The 26,531-nt window shown below is 47.1% G+C and overlaps 1 protein-coding gene across 12 annotated transcripts in view; it reads left to right on the top strand.

Annotated features, from left to right (window-relative positions):
• The window catches only part of LOC138296269 (zinc finger protein 888-like), a 360,730-nt gene that overhangs the window by 52,464 nt on the left and 281,735 nt on the right, over positions 1-26,531 (top strand). For 8 of the 12 annotated variants that reach the window (XM_069235236.1, XM_069235231.1, XM_069235233.1 and 5 more), the window contains exon 4: positions 18,854-18,973. In XM_069235236.1, the coding sequence (XP_069091337.1) occupies positions 18,854-18,973 (120 nt within the window). The remainder of the gene's footprint in view (positions 1-18,853; positions 18,974-26,531) is intronic. The other 4 variants (XM_069235235.1, XM_069235234.1, XM_069235230.1 and 1 more) reach the window with 1 other exon arrangement.

Genomic DNA, 26,531 nt, shown 5'->3' with positions numbered 1-26,531 from the left:
GTATACAGCAATTCATTTGCTGAAATATAAAGAGTGAAAAATAGCTATCAAGAAAACCTTTGTATTTCCAAAAAGGACACAAGATAAGGTGTTGAGGAGCAGTGGTTATTTGCACATCTCTGAATTCCGGGGTGACCATACTAGCATATGAATTACAGGGAATTTCTCAAATAGATGTCTTTTTTACACACTCTCTTATATTTGGAAGGGTAAAATGTAGAGAAAGACAAGGGGCAATAACACTTGTTTTGCTAATCTATGTTCCCCCAAGTCTCCCGATAAAATTGATACTTCACTTGTGTGGGTAGGCCTAGCGCCCGCGACAGGAAATGCCCCAAAACGCAATGTGGACACATCACATTTTTTTAAAGAAAACAGAGGTGTTTTTTGCAAAGTGCCTACCTGTAGATTTTGGCCTCTAGCTCAGCCGGCACCTAGGGAAACCTACCAAACCTGTGCATTTATGAAAACTAGAGACCTAGGGGAATCCATGATGGGTTGACTTGTGGGGCTCTGACCAGGTTCTGTTACCCAGAATCCTTTGCAAACCTCAAAATTTGGCTAAAAAAACACATTTTCCTCACATTTCGGTGACAGAAAGTTCTGGAATCAGAGAGGTGCCACAAATTTCCTTCCACCCAGCGTTCCCCCAAGTCTCTCGATAAAAAAGATACCTCAAGCGCCCGCGACAGGAAATGCCCCAAAACGCAACGTGGACACATCACATTTTTTGAAAGAAAACAGAGGTGTTTTTTGCAAAGTGCCTACCTGTAGATTTTGGCCTCTAGCTCAGCCGGCACCTAGGGAAACCTACCAAACCTGTGCATTTTTGAAAACTAGAGACCTAGAGGAATCCATGATGGGGTGACTTGTGGGGCTCTGACCAGGTTCTGTTACCCAGAATCCTTTGCAAACCTCACAATGTGGCTAAAAAACAAATTTTCCTCACATTTCGGTGACAGAAAGTTCTGGAATCTGAGAGGAGCCACAAATTTCCTTCCACCCAGTGTTACCCTAAGTCTCCCGATAAAAATGATACCTCACTTGTGTGGGTAGGCCTAGCGCCCGCAACAGGAAATGCCCCAAAACGCAACGTGGACACATCATATTTTTTTAAAGAAAACAGAGGTGTTTTTTGCAAAGTGCCTACCTGTAGATTTTGGCCTCTAGCTCAGCCGGCACCTAGGGAAACCTACCAAACCTGTGCATTTTTTAAAACTAGAGACCTAGGGGAATCCAAGATGGTGTGACTTGTGGGGCTCTGACCAGGTGTTGTTACCCAGAATCCTTTGCAAACCTCAAAATGTGGCTAAAAAAACACGTTTTCATCACATTTTGGTTACAGATAGTTCCGGAATCTGAGAGGAGCCACAAATTTCCTTCCATCCAGTGTTCCCCCAAGTCTCCCGATAAAAATGATACCTCACTTGAGTCGGTAAGCCTAGCGCCCGTGACAGGAAACGCCCGTGACAGGAAACGCCCCAAAACACAACGTGGACACATCACATTGTTTGAAAGAAAACAAAGGTGTTTTTTGCAAAGTGCCTACCTGTAGATTTTGGCCTCTAGCTCAGCCGGCACCTAGGGAAACCTACCAAACCTGTGCATTTTTGAAAACTAGAGACCTAGGGGAATCCAAGATGGGGTGGCTCGTGGGGCTCTGACCAGGTTCAGTTACCCAGAATCCTTTGCAAACCTCAATATTTGACTAAAAAAACACATTTTCCTTACATTTCGGTGACAGAAAGTTCTGGAATCTGAGAGGAGCCACAAATTTCCTTCCACCCAGCGTTCCCCCAAGTCTCCCGATAAAACTTGTGTGGGTAGGCCTAGCGCCCGCGACAGGAAATGGCCCAAAAGACAACGTGGACACATCACATTTTTTCATAGAAAACAGTGCCTACCTGTAGATTTTGGCCTCTAGCTCAGCCGGCACCTGGGGAAACCTAGCAAACCAGCGCATTTTTTAAAACTAGAAACCCAGAGGAATCCAAGATGGGGTGAGTTGTGGGGCTCTGACCAGGTTCTGTTTCCCAGAATCCTTTGCAAACCTCAGAATGTGGCTAAAAAAACACATTTACCTCACATTTCGGTGACAGAAAGTTCTGGAATCTGAGAGGAGCCACAAATTTCCTTCCACCCAGCGTTCCCCCAAGTCTCCCGATAAAAATGATACCTCACTTGTGTGGGTAGACCTAGTGCCCGTGACAGGAAATGGCCCAAAACACAACGTGGACACATCACATTTTTTCATAGAAAACAGCGCCTACCTGTGGATTTTGGCCTCTAGCTCAGCCGGCCCCAGGGGGGGCAGAAATGGTCTAAAATAAATTTGTCCCCCACCCCCCAACTCCACCCCCACCGGGAGCGACCCTTGCCTATGGTGTTGTTCCCCCTGCATGACATTGGCGCCAAAACAAAATCCCCGGTGCCTAGTGGTTTCTGTCCCCTTGGGGGCAGATTGACCTAAAATCGGCCAATCAGCCCCCAAGGGGGGCAGAACTGGTCTAAATACAATTTGTCCCCCAGGGGAGCAACCCTTGCCTAATGGGTCGCTCCCCATCTCTAAAAAAACAAACAAACAAAAAAAAACACAAAAAACAATTTGCCCTGGCGCCTAGAGGTTTCTGCCCCCCCTGGGGGCAGATCGGCCTAATAACAATAGGCCGATCTGCCCCCGGGGGGGCAGAAATGGCCTAAAATAAATTTGCCCCCCACCCCCCCAAACCCCCCTGGGAGCGACCCTTGCCTACGGGGTCGCTCCCCCTGCGTGACATTGGCGCCAAAAAATAAATCCCCGGTGCCTAGTGGTTTCTGCCCCCTTGGGGGAGATTGACCTACAATCAGCCAATCTGCCCCCAAGGGGGGCAGAAATGGTCTAAATACAATTTGCCCCCCAGGGGAGCAACCCTTGCCTAATGGGTCGCTCCCCATCTCTAAAAAAACAAACAAACAAAAATAAACCACAAAAAAACTATTTGCCCTGGTGCCTAGAGGTTTCTGCCCCCCCCCGGGGGCAGATCGGCCTAATACCAATAGGCCGATCTGCCCCCAGGGGGGGGCAGAAATGGCCTAAAATAAATTCCCCCCCCATCCCCCTCCCGGGGAGCGACCCCTGCCTACAAGGTCGCTCCCCTTGCGTGACGGCGCAAAAAAAAGATCCCTGGTGCCTAGTGGTTTCTGCCCCCCTTGGGGGCAGATTGACCTAAAATCGGCCGATCTGCCCCCAAAGCGGGCAGAAATGGCCTAAATACAATTTGCCCCTCCAGGGGAGCGACCCTTGCCTAAGGGGATGCTCCCTATCTGTAAAACACAACAACAACAAAAATCCCTGGTGCCTAGTGGTTTCTGCCCCCCTTGGGGGCAGATCGGCCTAATAAAAATAGGCTGATGGGGCAGAAATGGCCTAAAATAAATTTGCCCCCCAGGGGAACAACCCTTGCCTAAGGGGTCGCTCCCCTTACGTGAAAAACAAACAAACAAAAAAAACTCCCTGGTGGGCAGAAATGGCCTAAATATAATTTGTCCCCTAGGGGAGCGACCCTTGCCTAAGTGGTCGCTCCCCACCTCAAAAAACAAAAACCAAAAAAAAAAAAAAAATTTATCCCTGGTGCCTAGAGGTTTCTGCCCCCCCCTGGGGGCAGAAAAGGCCTTTAAAAAAAAAAAGCCCCCCCTAGGAGCGACCCTTGTCCAATGGGTCGCTCCCTTTTGTCAGTTACAATAATAAAAAAAGACATCCCTGGTGTCTAGTGGGCGTTTTGACAGCCGGATTGCTTTACAAGGGGGGTCGGGGGTGGAAGGGGAAGGGCTTCCCCTCCCATCCCTGACTTGGGGGTGTGGGGGGGAACCCCACAGAGGGTGCCCCATACATAAATGCCTTGCCAGTACAACCTTACATAGCCCTTGGATACATACATATAGACAATAGCCAAGCCCAAAACTGCCAGACACACAACGGGTAAGCATTCACACAGCCAGCAAAAACACCTACAAGCATCTGCCACATTCACACACATTCAAGGAGGACAAATAGTAACTCACCTGTTCCTCTGGTCATCCATACAGCTTAGCATACAGGGGTAGGACCCTGTCTACCAGCTTTTCCAGCTCCTCGGTGATGAAGGCCAGGGCCCGTTCCCCTGTATTGTGTTGGAGTGCAATAGTATTTATATAGCGCTTACTACCCCTGACGAGGCGTCAAAGCACTTTGTGGCGAGTAGCACGCTACTCCGGAACCCAAAAGGAATTAGTGGTGGATTAGTATAGGGAAATAGGAGTACAGTTTTAGTATTATTATGAGTTCATTTGAGCCGCGGATATGTGAGTCTGTTAGTTGGATTGACTGGAGTAATAGAGGGGTGGAGGAGGGAAGAATCCAGAAGTGTTAATTGGGAGTTTAGAGTTTATGGTAATAGGATTTAGGCTTGGGATGAGTAAAGGGGGGATGTAGGAGGGAAGGGTCTGTGGAAAGGGTTAGGGAGATCATAGTAGCAGTAGGGGGTTTGGATGACATAAATGAGGGAGAATTTAGTAGGGTTGTTGGGAGATCATGGTAGGAAACTGAGGTTTGGGTGAGTTAGATGTGGAAGAGGAGAGAAGAGCTTAGGCAGGGTTATTTAGGAGATGAATGTAGTAGAATGGATTTGGGATGAGTCAGAGTGAGAATGGAGGATAGATTGACAGAGACATGACATATGGTGATGGGTAGACAAAGTGTGTTATAAAATGAGAGCAGGGATTCATAAGTATCTAATACAACAACTTATCTAGGAGCTATGCAATAATCTATAAACTTGTTAAGCATAGAATCACATATTTTATATATATATATACACACACACACACACACACACATACATACACACATGAATACACACACATATGCACACATATATGTACATACATATACATATTTAAACCATGAGTACATGGATACATTAGTTAAACAGGTTTAAGAGTATGTGTGTAGTTTATTGTTATGGCATAGGAGCGATACATATTTTCTAAAGAACTATAGATAACTAGAATATACTTATAATCTGATAAAAATATTTATCAACATAGGCATATGCAGTCCATATCTGTTTGAATATGGTGGTTATGAAGGAAAGAGAGAACTCTTCAGTAGTTTTCAGAAGACCAGAAAGTTATCTGTGGCTCTTATAGTTGGGGGTAATGAATTCTATAGTTTGGCTGCTTGAACAGAGAAGGATGTACCACCTATAGTCTTTTTCTTGTATGGTGGTGTTCTAAGGCTGGGTGCCAATCTTGAGCGGAGGTTTCTTTGTTGAATACATTTGGTTATTTTGTTTCTGAAAAAAAGTGGTCTTGTTCCATGTATAGCTTTGTGGTTGATACAAAGTAGCTTGAAGGTGTATCTTCTGGCGACAGGTAACCAGTGTAGTGCTCTCAAGGCAGGGGAGATGTGGGTTTGTGGCTTTACATGTAATAGTAGCCTGGATGCGGAGTTCTGAATACGTTGTAGTTATTTCATAATAGATAGAGATGATCCATGGTAGAGGCCATTGGCATGATCCAGTTTGGATAGTACACGCAAGATAGTAGCTTGCACCTTGTGTGGAAATCCGAGGTGGGGAAGATGCGTCGTAGAGCCTTCAAGGTGATGAAGCTTGTTCATGCTAATTTGTCCACCTGACCATTCATTGTTAACTTGGAGTCCATGGTGAATCCAAGGTTTTTAACTTCCTTGGATAATTGAGGAAGTGGTCCGAGATTGTCAGGCCAGGTGCACAATGGGTCATACTTTTTCCAGTAACCACATATGAGCATTTCTGTTTTGGAGGCATTTTGTTTGAGATGGTGCCAAGTCATCCACTGATCAACGGCTCTGAGCAAATGAAGATTAGTGAGTTTTCAATGTTTTTGGGGCATTCTAATTTAAGTAGTATTTGTGTGTCATCTGCATAGTTGTAGCATGTGAGATGAAAATAATTGATCATTTCTGGCAATGATATCATGTATATGTTGAAAAGCAAAGGTGAGGTGATTGAGCCTTGGGGGACCCTTGCTTTTGTGAGGTAGGGTTTGGATGAGAAGGGGGGAGAATGGATGAGTTAGTTAGTTCTTTTTTGAAGTTAGGATGTAATCCAGTCGAGAACAGTCCCTTCTATGCCTGCTTCGTGGAGTCTTTGAATTAGGGTGTCATGGTCGACCGTATCAAAGGCAGCCGAGAGGTCCAAGAGAAGTAGTGCAGCAACTCCATTGCAGTCGACTGTGTTTTTTAGATCATCCCAGATTGCTATGACTGTCGATTCAGTGCCTCTTCCTGGGCGGAATCCAGTTTGGAAGTCTGAAAGTATATAATTGTCTTCAATGAATTGTGACATCTGGGTAAATGCTGCTCTTTCTATCAGTTTGCCCAGGAAAGGTCCATTTGTGATTGGTCTGTAGTTGTTGGGGTATTGCGGGTCTAGGTTTGTTTTCTAATAACATTGTATGTATGCCTTTTTCAGGTCTACAGGGCAAGTTCCTGTAGTTAAAGAGTTGTTGATGATTCTTCTTACAGGTTTGGCAACAGAAGTGGATAAAAGAGTGTTCTTGAAGATGTGTGGTGGGCAAGGGTCAGAAGGTCTGCTTGCTTTGACCAAATCCATAAATTCACCTTGTGATATTTGTTTGAAGGACTGTAGAGGCTGGGTTGGTTTATTCTTAGAGGGTATATTAGGAAAGGGGTTGGTGCTGATGGTTTTCTTCTGTTTTAAATAGGAGTCGAATGTGTCTGCCTTGGTTGTGTAATGAGTTGCCAGCTTGTTTGTGAAATCTTGAGTAGTGGGATGACTTCCTTCCATGCATGTAGGTTTTCGAAATTCATTGAGAATTTAATAAAATTCTTTGGTTGCAGATTTAGCATTTTGAATTCTGTCTGAGTAGTACCTTTTTTTTTTTTTTAGCTTTTTTGATTGATGATTTGTATATTCTGTTAAGTTTGTCTAGCTGCAGTTTCAGAATTCAGAATTCTGGCTACTTTTCAGATATGTTTTGCTTTCTGGGATCCAGCATTGGTTTCACACCCATTTATGCCACTAACTGGAAGGAGGCTAAAAGCACAAAAAAATAGTAAAAATGGGACATGTCCCAGTAAAATGCCCAAATTGTGTTGAAAAATGTGTTTTTCTGATTCAAGCAGTGAATCTCAAGGACCAGAGTCAGGACACAGCAGCACATGCAGTGGAGTTCTTCCCTACTCGAGGTGCAGGAGTCAAGTGGCAAGGGCATGGCAAAATGGCAGTATCTACCGCGGCGGTGTGCACAAACAATGTTATCCAATTATCAGGTGCACGGCGGTGAACACCGCCTACCGCCATGACGACTAACGTCAGCGGAATGACGTCACTTCGTACACTACACTACCTGTAGGGCAGGGGCCTGCCCTTTTGCATCCACCACACCTTCATTGTCTGACCGGGGTCCTAGTCTATAGCTTCATTCAATCTTCCCCATCGTCGAGTACTGTTATGATTACTGACCTTCCTCATGGAATCATGTTGGGAATTGTGCCTACACTGTGATGCAATAAAACATACACACCTCACCAAACATTGTCCTGACAGGATTAACACGTTCTTTGTGTCTGTGTGAGGGACAATTGTGTCGCATGTACAACATGAATAGTGGGACCTTGTTATGGAAGTGTATGTCCCTACTCAATGCGTCTCTCGTCCTCCCCATAGGTACAGACCCATGTGACAAGGGAGGGCCCCATCTGTTTACAGACCCCTGGTAGATCTGGCCACAGTGGTGGAACGTCACGTCATCATCACTTGCCTCTTGAATCGAGCCACAATCCTGGAACTCTGTGCACAAATGGAGCCTGTTCTGATGCCAGCGAATAGGAAACCCCATGCCATACCTACAACTGTTCAGGTACTATTGCCCTCATTACAACCCTGGCGTTAAATCCCACTTACCCTCGTGCAGAAGACCGCCAACATTCTGCTGCGGCCGTGGAATTCTGCTACAGGTATTCTGACCCACAGCCCGGAATCTGCCACAATACAGACACCCACACAAGTTTGCCTCACCGTAGGTCAGTGATAAACAAAACCGACACCGTCACGCCAACAAGAATACACCCACAGTATCACGACCCACGAATCAATGCAGCGGTCTTTCAACCGCGGTAAACCACTGGTGGTACACACCGGTGCGCTCAAAATACACACACATATACAAAGCACAACCACATTGGAAAAATTGAAATACACACACCTGATACACATACACACACCACAACCACACACCCAATCCAATATAAAACAAACACCCACATTACCCACAAACCCTTACTACCAGAAATTTGAAAGCAGGACAGAGAGAGACACTACCTAAAACAACACAAGGATCCGCAGACACACAACACCATCACTTACACAACATCCATGCACCTCAAACAACACACACCAACACATCCCCACACACATCACCCACACCACATCATGGCACCTCAACGACACCCCAGGTTCTCTGAGGAGGAGCTCAGGGTCATGGTGGAGGAAATCGTCCGGGTAGCGCCACAGCTATTCGGATCACAGGTGCAGCAGACATCCATTGCAAGGAAGATGGAGCTATGGTGCATAATCGTCGACAGGGTCAACGCAGTGGGACAGCATCCAAGAACCAGGGATGACATCAGGAAGAGGTGGAACGACCTATGGGGGAAGGTGCGTTCCGTGGTCTCCAGACACCAGATTGCTGTACAGAGAACTGGCGGTGGACCCCCACCTCCTCCCCCACAACTAACAGCATGGGAGTCTTGGCAATACTGCATCCTGAGGGCCTTGCGGGAGTAGCAGGAGGACTGGACTCTGGTAAGGCAAATCTTTACCCACCTGCATACCATCACATACTCCCACCCTTACCCTCACACCCATCACCCCAACAACCCACAGATACCCCACCAACACAACCCACACATCCCAAAACCAAGCCCTGCATGTAACACCAATGCATGGACACCCATCACCCAAGCATGGCCAGTACAGAGACTCACTCATGCCCCAAAATCACCAATCACACAATGACCAAGCCAGTAATGCAAGCACTGGAGTAGAGGGTCACTCACCCATTGCACACAATGGCACACACAGATACAATAATAATGCATTTACACCCCAACAGGACCCCTACCCAACGTCACCGGACAGGAGGTGCCAGACATATCCAGTCCCCCCACAGATGAGGCCTACAGTGATGACAGCAGCTCTGCACGCCTGGATCAAGATGACCAGCCCAGCCCATCTGGGACCTCGGGACAGTCGGTTCCCCTACCACTGGCACAAGCCACCACAGAGCCTCCCCCCTCAGGAAACTCCAGCACAGCACCCAGCCAGCGGGCTCATCCCCATGTCCCCAGGACACGTCAGTCAGCAGTGTGTCCACCACTACAGGGAACCCAGGCAACCCCACTAACACAGGACGATCAGGGACCTGGGGGCAGTGGCAGTGGGCACACGGTTCAGGGGACAGAGACACAGGATAACAGGGAAGCTGGGAAGACTGCTGTGTGACGGGGGAGGACAGGCTCAGGGAACTCACTCTCCACGAGGTACTCTCCAACATCATGGGAGCTTACCATCATTCCCAGGAGACGATGGCAACGGTACTGGCCAAGTTTCAGGAGACCCAGCGGCTGCAGGAGGAACACTACCTTGGGATCAGGGAGGACTTGAAGTCCATTAACACCACCCTGATGACCATTGCAGGGGTGCTGGCAGACCTTCTCAACACCAGGAGGGACACAGTGGCACAACAAGGGGCCCCTGACACTAGCCTGGACGATGAACAGACCTCCACCGGCGCTAGTGGACAGGAGGCACCGCCACAGGAACAACAGGACACCAGCACCCCACCCCCTGCAGATGGAGAACCACCCCGCAACCGGTCCCTGAGATCCAGGAACAAGACAGAGAACATTGCTAATACACCCACCATGAAATGAGACCCCCCTGAATGTCACCCTTCTGTCCCACTATGTCACCCTGTCCATCCTTAAACTGCCATTGCTCCACTTCCTATGCCCCTTTGGACAATGTACCTGTGAAACAAATATACTGGACTCTGCCATGGACATTCCTCCACCATCCCCCCAGCCCATTTTACAACCCCCTCCACTTATTAGCACAGGAATAAACACACTTCAATCACAAAACAATCTGGAGTCAGTCTGTTCTTTCACAAATGTGTAATTGCAATAACTATGGAATATAGCAATATCAATGTACTTGTTCACATACCAATGTAACACCGCTGTAGGCCAGCAGTAAACATAGCAGAGGGCACAAAGTGGGACCCAGATCTATCTGTGAAATGGAAAGTCAAAGTGACAAGTCAGGGTCCATACACTAAATGAAAATGACAGAATTATGCTAGCTCAAACAATAGAATGAGATGTGGGAAGCAGTGACATCTTCTTACCTGTGTCTCACTGGAAGTATTGCATGATGATGTTGTTTAGATAGTCGATAGCCTCTTCTTCTGCCTCCTCTTCTTCACTGTCCACAGGCTCCGCAGCTGCCATAAGACCACCGTCTGGCCCATCCTCCTGCAGAAAAGGCACCTGGCGTCGCAAAGCCAGGTTTTGCAGAATACAGCAGGCCACGATTATCTGGCACACCTTCTTCGATGAGTAGTATAGGGAGCCACCTGTCAGATAAAGGCACCGGAATCTGGCCTTCAGTAGGCAGAAGGTGCGTTTGATCACCCTCCTAGTTCGCCCATGTGCCTCATTGTAGCGTTCCTCTGCCCTTGTTCTGGGATTCCTCACTGGGGTCAGTAGCCATGACAGGTTGAGGTAACCAGAGTCACCTGCAAATGTTGAGGGACAACTGTTAGACACACACTAACCCTTAGGGACAGCCACATACCCAGACACCTATGTCAACTGTATTGGGACCTTGGCCTCACCTGTTAGCCACACACGGTGCCTCTGGAGTTGCCCCATCATATAAGGGATGCTGCTATTCCTCAAAATGTAAACATCATGCACAGAGCCAGGATACTTGGCATTCACATGGGAGATGTACTGGTCTGCCAAACACACCATCTGCACATTCAACAAATGGTATCTCTTCCGGTTTCTGTACACTGTTCATTCCTGCGGGGGGGGACAAATGCCACATGTGTACCATCAATGGCACCAAAGATGTTGGGGATATGTGCCAGGGCATAGAAGCCACCTTTCACTGTGGGCAAATCCACCACCTGAGGGGACACGATGTAGCTGCGCATGTGTTTCAACAGGGCAGACATCACTCTGGACAACACGTTAGAGAACATTGGCTGCGACATCCCTGATGCCATGGCCACTGTTGTATGAAAAGACCCACTGGCCAGGAAATGGAGTACAGACAGGACCTGCAATAGAGGGGGCATTCCTGTGGGATGGCGGATAGATTAAATCAGATCTGGCTCCAACTGGGCACACAGTTCCTGGATTGTTGCACTATCAAGTCTGTATGTGACTAGGATGTGTCTCTCTTCCATTGTCAACAGGTCCACCAGGGGTCTGTACACCAGAGGATGCCGCCATCTCATCACCTGCCCCAGCGGATGCGCCTTATGGAAGAGAACAGCGAGCAGAGAGTCATCCAACACTGAGCTATCACAATGTGTTATTTGCAGAAACGTTATTCATCCGCAATGTGCCGGTATCTGTCTATATTCCCGGCCTAGATAGGTGTGACGCAGTTAACATCCATCCCATGTGGCCTCCTAAAATGGCGGCTGCCTGACCTCTTAGGTGGGACAAGGGGAAATGAGGTAACAGCCCTGGCGTTGTATACCGTCGCAGTGGGCGTCGTGCACGTGGAGCACTCTGGGAGCCATGCCCCTTCCAGAACCAGTGGGGAAAAGCATCCACTATCTCAGTCCTTGGCAGGATGAAGCACTCTGGGCACCAGGCCCCCTGGAGAACCAGTGGAGTATCACATCCACTACCTCAGTCAATGGCAGGATGAAGCACTCTGGGCACCAGGGCCCCTCCAGAACCAGTGGAGACTGTTATCCACTTGAGAGACTGTGGCCCAGGATAAAGCAGTGGGCAACCCACCCACTGGAGAGACTTGAGAGACTGTGGCTTTGCACTCCCCAGGATAAAGCAGTGGGCAAACCACCCACTAGAGAGACTTGAGAGACTGTGGCTTTGCACTCCCCAGGATACAGCAATGGGCATGGAGCTCCCTCGTGCAGGAGTGGCGTTGTGCGTTCATCAGGCTGAGGTGCCCCCCCCTCCTCCTGAGGTGCCTTTGTATTTTCGATCTGATGCCCCAGCAGTGTTCTCTCCATTTCGCCCATGCATTTTGGGCCCAGTGGTCCACGGACAATGATTAGTACACTATCCGGACTTATGTAGTTGGTGTACATATTTTTTATATACTGAATTTGGAGTTTTGACTAATGGATTTTTCATGATTACAACCGTTACAATCATTTCCTTTTCTCCTTGCGTTCTTCCAGTGGGCGGGAGGGTGTAAATGTAATGTTGCTGCATGTATTTGTGTGTATGTTGTTGTGGGTGAGGGTGAGGGTGGGGGTGTTATGTGTGTGTGTCACTCGCTTTCCTCCCCCCTCCCCAGTGCTGTAGGTGCAGTACTCACCGTGGTCGCTGCCGCCGCCGCCGTTCGTACTCCTGGTAGAAGAGGAGGTAAACCATCATGGGTAACACCTGAAGTTCGGACTCCATGGCGTCCTGGTTCCTCGTTGGGTGTTGAGAGGTGAGTGTTTTCCATTCTGTGTACTGTTTCCGCCGTGCTTTTGATAGCGTTGGTTCCGCCCCGGAAAAGGTAGCGGATAGGCCTCTTGTAATACAGTGGGCCGTACTTTGTCTTCCACCTGTCTGTTGGCGGTGTCCGCCGCGCTGTTTGTTTCTACCGCCCTGGCGGGCGGAATGTTAAAGTGGCTGTCTATGTTGGCGGTTTCCGCCACGGTCGTAATCCCATTTGTTTTCCGCCGTCCTGTTTGTGTATTACCGCCGCTTTAACACCGACCGCCAGGGTTGTAATGAGGGCCTATATGTGCTACATTATTTCGCCACAGGCTCATTCCAAGTGACAGTGGGCATGGCAGCAGGTGTTTCTCAGCCAGTGTTCAGCCACATCCTGTCCATATTTTTGAATGCATTCCTGCAACACCTGCAAAGTTATGTCCAGTTCCCCCAAGGGCTGATCTCATGACCATCAAATCAGGATTCTATGCTTTTGCAAATATCCCCCATGAGATAGGTGCCATTGATGGTACCCACACAGCCCTCATACCCCCAAGAGTAAATGAACAGGTGTTCAGAAAAAGTTTGTGTATTAACCCTCTTTCACCCACTTTTCCAGGGGATTCTGGCTACCCAGACATGCAATGGCTCCGGACACCTGTGAGAAATCACAGGACAGATGCTGAAATCCATGATAATGAAGCACATGGTCGCACTAGGAGGGTGATTGAGCGGACCACAGGACTCCTGAATGCAAGATTTCGTTGCCTGCATATTTCTGGAGGATCCTTGTGCTATGGCCCTGACAAAGTGTGTCAGATAATGGTGGCCTGCTGCATGCTACACAACTTGGCTGTGAGGAAAGCTATCCCACCCCTGCCACCTCAGAGGATGGATGAGAGTGATGAAGAAGAAGAGGGGGAAGACATCACCTCCAGAACCCAGCTAATCCGGCTATACTTCCAGTGACTCTGAGGTACATTTCCTATTCTGCAAGTGGGTTTTCTGCATTGTTTCAGGGTGACTTATGTACTAAGTGCTGTGGTGTTCCTTACCAGTGATGTTGTAACTCTATGACTGAAGAAACATATGTGTTACAGCAATGGAATGTACAGTGTGACATACTTCAAACACAACAGTCTGTTAGACCCCCTCCTGAAATTAATGTGGCGTTATGATGGAAACGGGCTAATACATACACATTAACATTTGCTTGCTGACATTAAACGAGGACATATTTTTTGTGTGTACAAGTGTTTATATTTGACGATGAAACATACATGTGTGATGGTACAGTGGAAGGGAGGTGGTGAACAATATACTCAGGTACATTTCCACAGCTTCTGGTAGCACAGGGGCAAAGTCCATGGGGCCATTGGAAAATGGTGAAATGGCAGTAGCATGTCAACAAGGTAGCTCAGTGGCACACAAGGGAGACAGTTCAGGGCACAGTCAGTTCCTGGCGGTGGTCTTGGTCTTGGCTGGTGTTTGACTGGGATGTCTGGGTCTGAGGCCACGTTTGCGAAGGGGTACCTAGGCTGCAGGGGAAGGGGTGCTGGTGTCCTGTGAGTCCTCTGGCAGTGCCACCACTCCAGTAGCTGCTGCAGCTGTTGATGGCAGGGCAGTGTCCTGGCTAGTGTAAGGGGTCTGCAAGTGGGTGGAGGACTCAGGCTGGATGTTGGTCTTGTGCTGTAGCACCCCTACAATGGAGGCCATGGTGGCACTCAGCTGTTTCCATTGCTCCATGGCCTCCTGGTGGTGTGCTACCTGCAGCTTCTGATTCTGCTCCAACGCGGGCAGGATCTGGCCCATCCTGTCCTATGGATGGTGGTATGCTCCCAGGTCCTCAGCAATGACCTGCTGGGCAGCAGCATCCCTCCTTGGGCCACATCCCTGGGCCACTGATACCCTCCCACTGGCCCTAGCCCCTTTTGCCTCTGTCCCCTGCACAGGTCTGGCAGTCCCACTTGCACTAGGACCTTCATCATCCTGCCTGGTGGTGGGTGGAGACTTGGGTCTCTGTACATGTGGGCAGCCAGTCCGTGGCCTGGAGCCACTGGTGTGGGGCGTTGGGCTACAGATGATGGTGGTGGCTGAGTGGCAAGGGTGTCAGTGGTGTCCTGGGCGGGGCTTCTGTAAGGTGACTGTCCAGGACTGGGGATAGGCCAGGGGTTTCCTCTGTGTCCAGACATCCCTCTGTACTCTCCTGAGTGGGGCCTTCTTTTCAGGTGGAGGACTGGCACTCCTTGACGTCTCCGTCCGGGGGGGCATGGGTGGTGGTACCTGTGTGTGAGAGAATAGAGATATGGGTGTCCTGCACTTTCTTGTCCCTTGCAGCAGTGCTCAGCAGTAATTGGTGGTTACCTTTCCACGTAGTAGCATGCAGGGTCCCTTTGTGTTCTTTTTGTTCCATTTAGTGAGGGGGTGGTGGTGCATTCTGGGTGTTGTAGTGCTCCTGACATTACATGCATGGGTTGGTGACTGTGCACAGGGTGCTGGATAGTGATTTGTATGGGGGGTTGTGGGCATGCTGGAAACATGGATAGGAGTGTCTGGGTGTCGTGGGCTGGGCAGGGGATGGGGGCATTGTGGTAGCGAGAGGGATGGAGTAATAAAGGCATTACAGGCATATTGACTGTCAGGGTATTGTTGTTGACTTACCCGAGTCCAGTCCTTCAGGGAGTCCAGTGAGGCCCTCCGGGTACAGGATAGCCAAGACCTTCTCCTCCCACTTGGTGTATTAGGGGGGAGGAGGTGGGGGACCACCGCCAGTCTTGTGTACCGCAATGTTGTGTTGTGATGCCATGGAGCGCACCTTCCCCCTCAGGTTGTTCCATCTCTTCTTCATCCCTTGTGCGTGGATGGGTTCCCACTGCGTTGACCTTGTTGTTGATCCTCTGCCATAGCGCCGTCTTCCTGGCCAAGGGCGTCTGCTGCACCTGTGCCCTGAATAGCTGTGGCTCGACCTTGAGTATCTCGTCCACCATGGTCCTAAGCTCCCTGTCGGTGAAGCTGGGGTGCTTAGGGGGTGCCATGGTGTGTGTTGTGGGTGGTGTGTTGTAGTGGAGTTGGTGACGGTGCTGTTCTGTGGTTGGGAATGTGGTTTGTGATGGTGGGTGTGCAGTGTTTGTGTTTTAGTGGTGACTTTGTGTGATTGACTTGTGTGATGGTTTGTTCAGTGTAAGCGTGACGGGGTGTCAATATGTGTCGTGCTATTGGCGTAGAAAAGGATTGTGGTGTTTGTATCTGTGTGTTTTATAGTGGTGTGGATGAATGCCAGGTGTGTGCTTTTCAAATCGGCCAGTTTGTGCATTTGTTATTGGCAGTTCCCGTGGCTGACCGCGGCGGTTGGAACCGCCCGTGGTCGTTCTACTTTCACTGACAGCTGCGCTGATTTGTGCATCATTATTTGGTGGGTGGGGGATCTGGCTGCGTGGCGGTGGCAAGGTGATGTGTTCTGCGTTTCTGCCGTCGTTTGCCCTGGAGGTGGGTGGAAGTTGACAATATTGTGGCGATTTCCATTTTTAGTATCATTGTTTGGCATAATGCCATCCACCGCCACTGGCGGTCTTTTGTTGGCCGTCAGCACGGCGGTTGGCGGTGTTTGCCGCCAATTTCATAATGAGGGCCTCAGTTCCAAAAATACCTGCAATTGCGACATGCACTAGGAGTGCATATTCCACCAGATACACCAATTCCAGAATTTAGCCTGGTAGAAGCCAAGATCACAATTAGCGCACTGGGCAAAGGTGGCATGTTCCAAATCTACCGTACCCTGAGCATCAACGCCCTAGGCACCCTGACGACCCCTAGATCTTGTTGGGGGGGATGGCTGGAACCAATGGACAATGATAACTGACGAAACGCCCTGATGACCCCTAGAGTTTTGACTATATCATCACGGCTCAGACTTGTACAGACATATTAGTTATATTGTGCATACCTAACCCCTGATAGGTTGTTTAAAGCACATCTCTGGACTCACTGTGTGTGTTCTCGCAGCTCACCGGTCCAGGCTGATTTCTTCCATATGCCATGGTCTTGTCCTATCATAGCACGATACTGGGAAGAGATGGTATTAGATGCCTCCAACGTCCTAGGAATTGATATAGAAATGTCCCCTTGATTAATCTTGCTGGGTGTGCTTGAGGGAGTCAGAGGTACCCTGGTGGACCAAGCTTTCCTGGGACTGCAATGCTGGTTGCTAAGCATGATATTGCGACTTGCTGGAACATTTCGAAGCTCCGCACAATGTTACAGTGGAGATGCAGAGTTGACTGGTGTGCCTAGCAGGAAAAACAGTGTACGAGTCTTAGGGATGCCCAGCCAAACATGGCAAGATATGTGGCAAGTGGAGTGGGACTACTGGCATTGACATGTTGTAAATTGTGTTGATTTAGGGAAGTTGCTGTCTCCGCTGTGTGGATTGTTACAGATTGTACTGGCTGTAATTTTATGGGTCCTAACTGTGGGCCGTGGCTCTTTGATGAATCTCAGTGTGACTTCTTTTAATTTCGAAAAAATAATACAAATTTGTTTTTCAAAAAAACTATAAAAAAATAAAAGGGATTCATAATTGGTTAATAATAGTCTGTCAACATCGGATTGGATCATATTTGCCAATCTTTGATTGTTAGTATTTCCTTCCCAAATGCCCATGGCCTCAAATAATTTCAACATTCTGCTTTTAGGGGTACCCCATAACTTATATGTGAGTCTTCTTAATACATTATGCATAATGGGTGGAATAATATGTTTAAACTACTGCAACATAATAATACCTTGCATCAAACATATTTGACATTACGTTAGTTAGGCAAATGATACACAGGGATCTCGGGTTTACACAGAGAATGTGGACTTATCGATATGCTATGGCTATGCCAGATCATATGTCCCTTCTAGCAGAAAATGCACGAGTAGCAGCTTTTACAAACCTATTCTATATGTTCCAGCTAGAGAGATGTCTGCTAGGTCTTATTCCCAGAGCCAAACACCTCCTGATGGCTTTGCTGGCCAAAATACACCTCACCATGTGTGTCCCCGCTAATGTCTGCATGGGAGTGGGACCTACTTAAGTGGGGAGAAGCTGAAAGTGCTATCCTTTGTAAACACAGAGGGGCTGGGAGGCACAAATGCAGTGTGACATACTTGTGCTTTCTTTGGCCAGCACAGGCAAAAATATGTCTCCATGACATTGAACTGGTAACTATATATCTGCCAACACCAAATGTTACTCACGCAGGGAAGTTCTCTTTGGAATTTATATTCTTTGATGACTCAGCACGGTAGATGAAGGTAAGTGGATTAAGGGAAAACTGATGACAGAGACACAGTAAGGAGAATTTAATTATCCGATAGTAGACACCCCAGATACCTCAGAGAGACCCACCACCAACAGATTTATCTTCACGCCGAGGTACTTATGTACCCAGACTGCACAAACCGAAATTGAGTATGAGATACAGATGCATCTGTGAAGTAGCGTGCTGATCAAACAACCACATAATGTTGGCTTTATTTCCTTTGTGTATTTTTTTTTATTTTTCTTATTAGCATTTTTAAGCTTAAAATGTTTTATCGGTGTGGAGTTTGTCCTTAATGCTTACTCCTGTTTGTGATTGTTGTCATGTACGAACCTCCTGTGAGCACTTGTTTTGCCTTTTAACTATGTTGAAACCTCAATAAAGAAATTCAACAAAAAAACAAAAAACATTTATTGGAGTGGTACTTTGAGACTGGTTTGTGAAATAAACAGGAGAGACTTCTGGCCAATGCTAACTGGGATGTACTGTGTCTCATCCAACTTGCACGTAGCTGATCTATCCCGTTCTTAAAAATCGTAGCCTAATTGGAAGAAATATTGTGCTCTCAATAAGTGCAGCTTCTAATGTACGGTATCCTATATGCTGCATCTCTTTCTGCAATCTCATCCTCAAGTAATCTGCAGGTTCAGTAGGTGCGGAGTTTCTGGGCCTGGGATTACCAGGTCCAGAAACACTGGAGCACTTGTAGTTGGGTTGTGTGATATCCACCCCGGTGTTACAACTCTAGGTAGCTCCTAATGATGCCTATATTGTGATTATATTACACCCATTTACTTTATGAAATACATGTTTTTATCTTTTTAAGCAGAATTCCAATTCGGCAGTGCTGATTCCTGTTTCGTGAATGAAGGTGAACAAAAGACAACAGTAAATTTGATGACTGTCACTAATACAGAAAGAGAAAGTAGAAATGGACTTATTGCAGGTGGGTACTCCTGACATGTTTCTGCAGTTGGTACCACAAGACAGCCTTCTCAGTATGCTTTGTCACATTATGTTATACTGTGTGGTACTAATATATATTGTATTTTAACGCAAACTGTGGTCTTAATTATCTTGTAGTGTCCATTGTTTCTTTATATAGCCCCCATGAGACAGAACTAGGCACAGTCGAAGGTTTCATATGAGATGAAGTAGTAGTTGAGGGGGACTAGAACCTGAGTCTGAAGAGGTAAAGCAAAACCAGAATATGGGAGGCCTGAATTGGGAAGCCTTAACCCTCAGACCTCTACGTTTTGACTTGTGACAGTGAGGCAGAGGTAGGTGATTGAGTTGAGAGCACACCAATAATAATAATGATTTTACTATTACCCAATTCAAGGGTGATCCGTGCATCAACCTTGGAGGGATGTAAGGCCTCTTCTCTCTCTGATGAAAAGTGTGCAAAAAGGAATGTCTAAATTAAGCCAAAAATAGAAACGAAATATTGGAAAACATGGTAATAAATAGTTAGATCACCAACAGAAATATCGATTAATGTGAGCTTCAGATTAATATTAATTAAAGCTCGGGCTTAGGATATACTATAAAAGGGAAACGTTACATAGAATTGGTAGAATAGATAAGAAAATATGCTTACTCTAATGTAGTTGCAAGGTTGGGGACCTTTTTTTATACTGTCTTGAAATTTACAGTGGTTCAACAGTATTGGGAATGATGAAATTCAAACTCGAAAAGGTGATGAGTCCCACTGCAGAATGCACCATTGATGATGTTGCTGAATGTCTAAGAGTATACCAACTTTTTTTATTATTTGAAATAACTACTTTACTTTTACTATTAGTTTTAAAATGATTAGTTAACCAGAGGGTCGAGAGAAGAGACACTGCAAGAAATTAGGGTGGGGAGGAACCACCAACATTATTACAATGGCTAAGGAGTATGCCCACAGAAATACTGGAAAATATGGGGAAATTAGAGGAAGACATTAATGGAGGGAATGTGTCAAGTAGCATTTAAACTGAAAGATAAGGATAATGCAGAGTCTATATTGGGAACAGATCACCACCACCTAAGGAACGAACAGTGGAGGTGATATTAAGAAGCACGAGGAAGTTAATTTTGATGCAAATGAATATGTGCAGGTCATACTGATGAAGGGAGTTAGCGAATGAAACTTTGATCTTGCATGTTGAACATTGTAATGTTTGAAAAGGAATAACCTTTTCTACCAAAAAACTTTGAACGGATCAAAGGCTGAGTTGACTTTACCAGAATTCAAAATTGTTACATATAAGGCACACAAGATATCAGAAATATGTATGTAACTCACAGAACCATTGTGCCGTCATGTGGTGGGAGACTGTGCAAACATTGGAGAGGGGCTTAAGGATGATGGCCCTTCTGGGTAACAGTGACAGCTTTACAGTATGGGAGCATTAGGATTTCAGTTCCATAGTTACTCCTCAAGTCTGACAGACGCATTTTGCACAATGGTAAAACTCCTAAGAGGCCTTTGGTTACTCCCTCTTTGAATTGATGATGGTGCCCACAGTTGACAGGTGAAGGGAAGTGAAGATGTATGAGAGGTGTGTTGAAGCTGGCCTATTTGGAAAAATGCTTGCTGTGTTACTGGACTGACTTGAGTATTTTTGCCAAGACTGCTATCATGGTGAAACCTGACCCGAAAAGGAGAGGTTGCCACTATGGGAGAATCAGCAATTCGATCCTAGAGGCCCATTTACACATGAAATCCAGTGCCACGCCATCCTTCCAAGACCACTGCCTAGATGGTGTCGTGGACAGAGATGGTCCTCTCATTGTAAACTGTCAAACTATGTGAAGGATTATCTTTGTTGAAAGTACAAGCGTCCTTGTCTTTGTAGATGTTTTTCAGGTTGTTACAAGACCTTGCAATGTAGAGTAGAAAAGTTAGCACAGCCAGAGCTTTAATTATGAAAAAAGTGACACCTGCACACTCTTTGATTTGTTTTTGTCACTTGATATTCGTGTTGTTTAATTGTTTTTTTATAACTACTAATGTCGTTTGGGCAGCGTAGGCTTAAAGGAGCAATTCACTAAGCTACATTCTCATCTGACATAGTTATCTCTGGCTGGAGACATTGCCATTCATTACTGCAAGAGGCAATTTCTGTTCACCCGACCTATGGTTAAAGATGGGCCTCTATAATGTCCTGGTTAACCACCTTTCATATGTAGTGGGCATTTCTGACAACATTCTGACATAGCTTGGCCTAATAATGGGCAATCGTTGGCAAAGAGTAGGCATTCTTAACTTCATTCTGTTATTGTACTATTTGGTTCATGCTTGACATATTGGGAGTATTCTTAGCAACAGCCTGGATACCCCTGCTGTGGGCATTATTGGTGCAATCAGACGGTTGTATGACAGACCCATGCAAGCCTTTACCACGTAAGTAAAAAGCATATATATATATATATATATATATATATATACAAAAAAAAGCCACTCAACTTCGAACACAATTACACAAGTGTTCCTTTCCTTTGGATTTGTTTGTGAAATATTAAGTGATTTACCACTATCACGAGGGAGGCACCATGTAATTGTGTTCTGTAGTTGAGTGGTTTTTGTTGGAATATGTTTTAAACTGCCAGAATCACACAATTTAGGGTCAGTGGAATCACCTGGTACGGTTTGGGCGGCTTGCAAGGCCACTCTCCGGGGGCAAGCCAAATATTTCCTGCGTGTGCGGGAGCGCGCACATAATCTCAAGGTGTCTGTCCTTGAAGCCAAGGCATTACGACTCGAACGCCAACTCACTGTCTCTACTCAAGCCTCAGTCTCGAGGCAACTCGCCCTGGTTGGAGAGGAGATCAGGCACTCGGTTCTTGAAACAGCAAAGTATATCTGGCAAGCCTCAGTAGCCCGGGTGTACGGTTGGGGGGACAAAAATTGTAAATTGCTACATTGGTTGGCGACCCAGCCGCTAGCGGGTAGAGTTATCCCTGAGATAGTTGACGAGTCAGGCGCGCTTTCCACATCGCCTAGCGACATTGCAAAGAGCCTATTATGCGCGTCTTTATGATGAGCGGCCCCGGCCGCAGGTAGAAAGGGAGGCGTCCCTACCTGGAGACGACGTCCTCCCTAGGCTCTCATTGGCCGAAAGATGTAGCCTGGACAAGACCATCAGCCTTGAGGAGGTGGGGGAGACGATTGCGAAACTGGCTGCGGGCAAGACACCAGGCCAGGACGGCTTTCCGATGGAGCTTTATAGCAAGTGCAGTGAAATCCTAGCCCCTCACTTACTCGCTGTGTATGAAGAGGCCGAGCAGACAAGCGGCTTCCCCCCTGGCCTTGATCAGGCCACCATAGTGGTGATTCCCAAGACTGGTCCCCCATCGCGGCATTGCTCTGCTTACCACCCTATCTCCCTCCCCAACACCGAGATCAAGGTGTTGTCCACAATCCTCGCAACTAGGCTGAAAGGGGTGTTGCCCCTGCTGATTCACCCAGACCAATGTGGCTTCATACCCTCGCATGGCACTAGGCATTGCATTAGGTGCCTGCATGCTGCTCTGGCACACCGGGGAGTCTTGACCCCTCCTCTGGTGCTCCTCCTATTAGATTTTGAAAAGACTTTCGACACCGTGGACTGGACTTATCTGGACCAGGTGTTACGGCGTAATGGGCTTGGCCCCAGGTTTTGCGGCCTAGTGAAGCTCCTGTACTCCAATCTAACTGCGCGAGTGCAGGCTAACGGGGTGATCTCGGATCGGTTCCTCATTTGCCGGGGCACCCACCAGGGGTGCCCCTATCCCGCTTCTTTTTGCGTTGGCGATAGAGCCATTGGCAAAATTATTGAGGGAGGACCCCCTGATGGACGGATGGTCTTGGCCCTCCGGGCAGGAGGACCAACTGGCACTTTATGCTGACGACGTGCTTCTTTTCCTGGCCAACCCCGCCCTCAGCGGCCCTCGGGCACTGCAGATCCTGGGCCTGTTCTCAGAGGCCTCTGGCTTGACCCTAAATCCTGGCAAGTCCCTGTTGGTACCGCTGCACCACTCCAGAGACTGTGTGGACTGGCAGAGCTGGCCTGGGCGCTCAACATTCCCCCGCTCACACGGAGGGTCCAGGAGGATCTTCAGCGCTGGCGGACCCTGCCCCTTAACCTACTGGGCAGAATAGCACTCTACAAAATGATGATCATCCCCTGGTTTCCTTACCTGTTACAAAATTTCCCTCATCCAATGCCACGGAAATGGTTTAGAGATGTGGAGGCGGTGGCGAGGCAGTTTTTGTGGTGCAGTGCCCGGCCTAGACTGGCCCTTGGCACTTGCCAGAGGGATGTTTATGAGGGTGGACTGGGGATGTCTAACATCTACTATTATTATCTTGCGATGCACCTGTTGGTGATAAATGACTGGATGGGGGGTGGTTGGTCAGATCCGGCGTACCAATTAGAGCTTCAGATATGGGTTTCCCCAAGGTGCTTGGCGCGTTGTATGGCTGCCCCCTCCCCCGGGCGACCCCGGATGTGACAAGGGTGGTATTGGCAGGCTGGCGTGAGGCCCAGAAGGTGTCAGGATGGTGGGCCCGTCTCACCCAAGAGACCCCGTTGTGGCACGGAAGATGGTTGGGGGAGGTCACAGCCTTGGAGGGGTTTTGGTAATGGGACTTCATCGGAATTTCACTGCTTGACGATTTCTGGAAGGGGTTGAACATGCGGTCCTTTGAAGAGCTTCAACAACACTTTTCACTTAACATGACCCAGTCTCACAAATACCTCCAACTCCGGCACGCATTACACGTACACATCCAGGTGGGCGAATCCCTCCCAGAGTTCAGTCCCATGGAGGGGAAGGTGTTGATGGGGAGTCTAGGCGGGGGGGTAGATACATCAGAATCTACTTACCCGTGAGTGCTCATTTCCTTTGGATTTGCGTGTTATATAAATATTCACTGAAATAAACAAAGGTTACAGGGATGTTATAGTTAGGAAATAGAATTTTAAAAAAACATAGAAATTAACTTTAAAAAAAACAAAGGTTACATGGACATTCTAGCTAGATTCTGAATTTACTTGCACAAAACCATAGAAATTCAGCAATTATAGTTATGATTAGCACTACTAATTACCCCACATATTGCATAACTTGTGGCATCTTTGATAACATCATTCATAATATCACTGAAACATTTGCAGTAATATTATTCACCAGTTAGAGTTACCTCATGTAACTATAACTTGTGATCTAAGTTAACTATAACTCGTGCCCCGCCGTCCACAGGTTTGTGATCAATAATTTTACTGCAGATATCATAGTGACTTTATCATTGATGTTATAAAGGATGTAATGAGGGCTGTAATTTGTTGGTATATTCGTTTTTTGGGGTTTTTTTTTTTGTATTTATTCAGAGGAACAAAACACAAGTAACAAGAACCCCATAAACAGAATTACAGAGTGAATATAAAGCTGGTTCATACAACATGCAAATCCAATGCATCACAGCCACCGTTCATGATCCCAGAGGGAGAGTCTCCTCACAATTAAGACAGATCGGAGTGTATCCTCAATGTTGGGAACATGGAACATGGATAAAGACAAGGCCGGAAACCAGCACAAGAATAATTCACTATTCCGGCTCCAAGAGAATGAGTGACCAACAGAAGAAGAACAGAGAAAGATGGGCAAGGGAGAGACGCAGTGGGCGCGGTGCAACCATCCGGTCAGACATTTCAACCATGGCGTGCGGGGAAAGCCAAAATCAGAACTACCAATCACGTGGCTGAGGAAAATCGTAGCTGCAGCCTCATGAGAGGGACTCCAAAAAGGAGCGCAGTGGAGCCCAGATGTCTCGGGCCAGGAGCCCTCTGGGACCAGTTCCCAGAAAATCATTAATTGTTCTTGACAAAAAGAGGCGTCTTGCAGCCAGTCAGATCCACGCGGGGACATGCCACGTCCCCAGCACATCGAACCCTGCTCTTTGCAAGCAGCAGGCCCACTAGTCTTCTACGAGCCGACGGAACGGCATCGACCAGTCCAAGGAGTGCCAATTTTGGGGAGAAAGGCAGGACCAGACCCGTCATTTCCTCGATCATGTGCATTACCTCCACCCAAAAGGAGTTGACCTCTCCACAATACCACGCAAGGTGCAAAAAGTCTGCACCAGGAGCTCGACACCTTTCGCAGTGCGAATCCTCACGCAGATCAATAGTATGTAAACCTCAAGAGATGTAATATAACTGATGCAGAAATTTGAAATGAATAAGCCTCAACCTGTAATTAGGGGACAAAGCATGCATACGTGCACAGCATTTCTTCCACGCCTCTTCAGAAATAGTCTCACCAATGTCAACTTAGTTTTTGCAGATACCGCGACACCTCCCCGCTGACCCTGCAAGCAGTTATACAGCTCGGTAATAAGTTTGCACTGTGACTGCGTACTACATATCACCTCCAGGACCTGACAGGTCGAGGGAGTCGCAGGGAGATCGGAGAAACACGTGCGGAGCATTGCGCAGATGCGCAACACATACAGCCGTCACAATGGGTCATCACAGCTATCACCCAGAGCTGCCTCCGGGGAGATCAACCTCCCCTCCACAAACCAATCACCCAGTGTAGTCAAATTTGAGCTACGCAAGAAATCGTGCAGCTTAGTATCATGATGCATCCTCTCATCCGCGACAGCCAACACTGGCATCGAGGGAGTGAAGGGCTCATGTGCAGTATCCCAATTCATAATTGTGATCGAACATACCCAGTGGCAAGGCATTTCCATGAAAAACACAAGGGGGATGAGAGGCTGTTGAGTTTTGCAGTCATAGATCAGATCAAGCCTAATATGAGGGGAGGTAATAGAGGTAATAGAGAGAAAAAGATGAGGATCTTAGAATCCAGAATGATCATTAGGCTTAGCACCTTGAGCCCAGGGGGACTAAACTCGAGTGAGGAGATGAATGTGCACTTAGGTTAATCAAATTTGCTGGACATGGATTTGCTAGTATTTTTAATTGGCATTTTTAATTGTATTATGTTGGTCTTATGGTATATTTATTTGGTAGATGTGGTAGGTTTGTGGTGTATTCACATGTTAGTAGGTAGCAATACACATATAGTTTTTCTGCAGTAACGCATTAATATTAAGGAATATGTGCATATTAATGCCCATCTAATGTTCCTAAGTATAAGAATACTCAGTTTGCATTATACTTTTATACTATGGATCTTTTTGGATATTAACATTATTTAATATTTAAATTATTTAAATGATGATATTTAATTGATGCTTAAAGAAAATAATGTGGATGGATTTGTGATTGTAAGATCGTTTTAGCATTTTGTATGGATTTTTGACATTTCAAGATGGCGCTTATATTTGCACAGTGCAGGGTAACCATGTTTCTCTGTAGTCCTTTCTTTGTGTTTAGGCAGGTAGTGGTATATAGTTTGTATGCAATATACTCTCAAACAGTACGTGAGCAAGGCTACGGCTGAAACGCGTTGTACGGGGAGGAAGTATTGGTGAATAAAGCATTTTGGACTTCCATTTGGGG

Source organism: Pleurodeles waltl, chromosome 5 (genome assembly GCF_031143425.1).
Source record: "Pleurodeles waltl isolate 20211129_DDA chromosome 5, aPleWal1.hap1.20221129, whole genome shotgun sequence".
NCBI lineage: Eukaryota > Metazoa > Chordata > Amphibia > Caudata > Salamandridae > Pleurodeles > Pleurodeles waltl.
The sequence above is the reverse complement of the archived record's forward strand: the minus strand, read 5'-3'. Positions and strand labels throughout refer to the sequence as shown.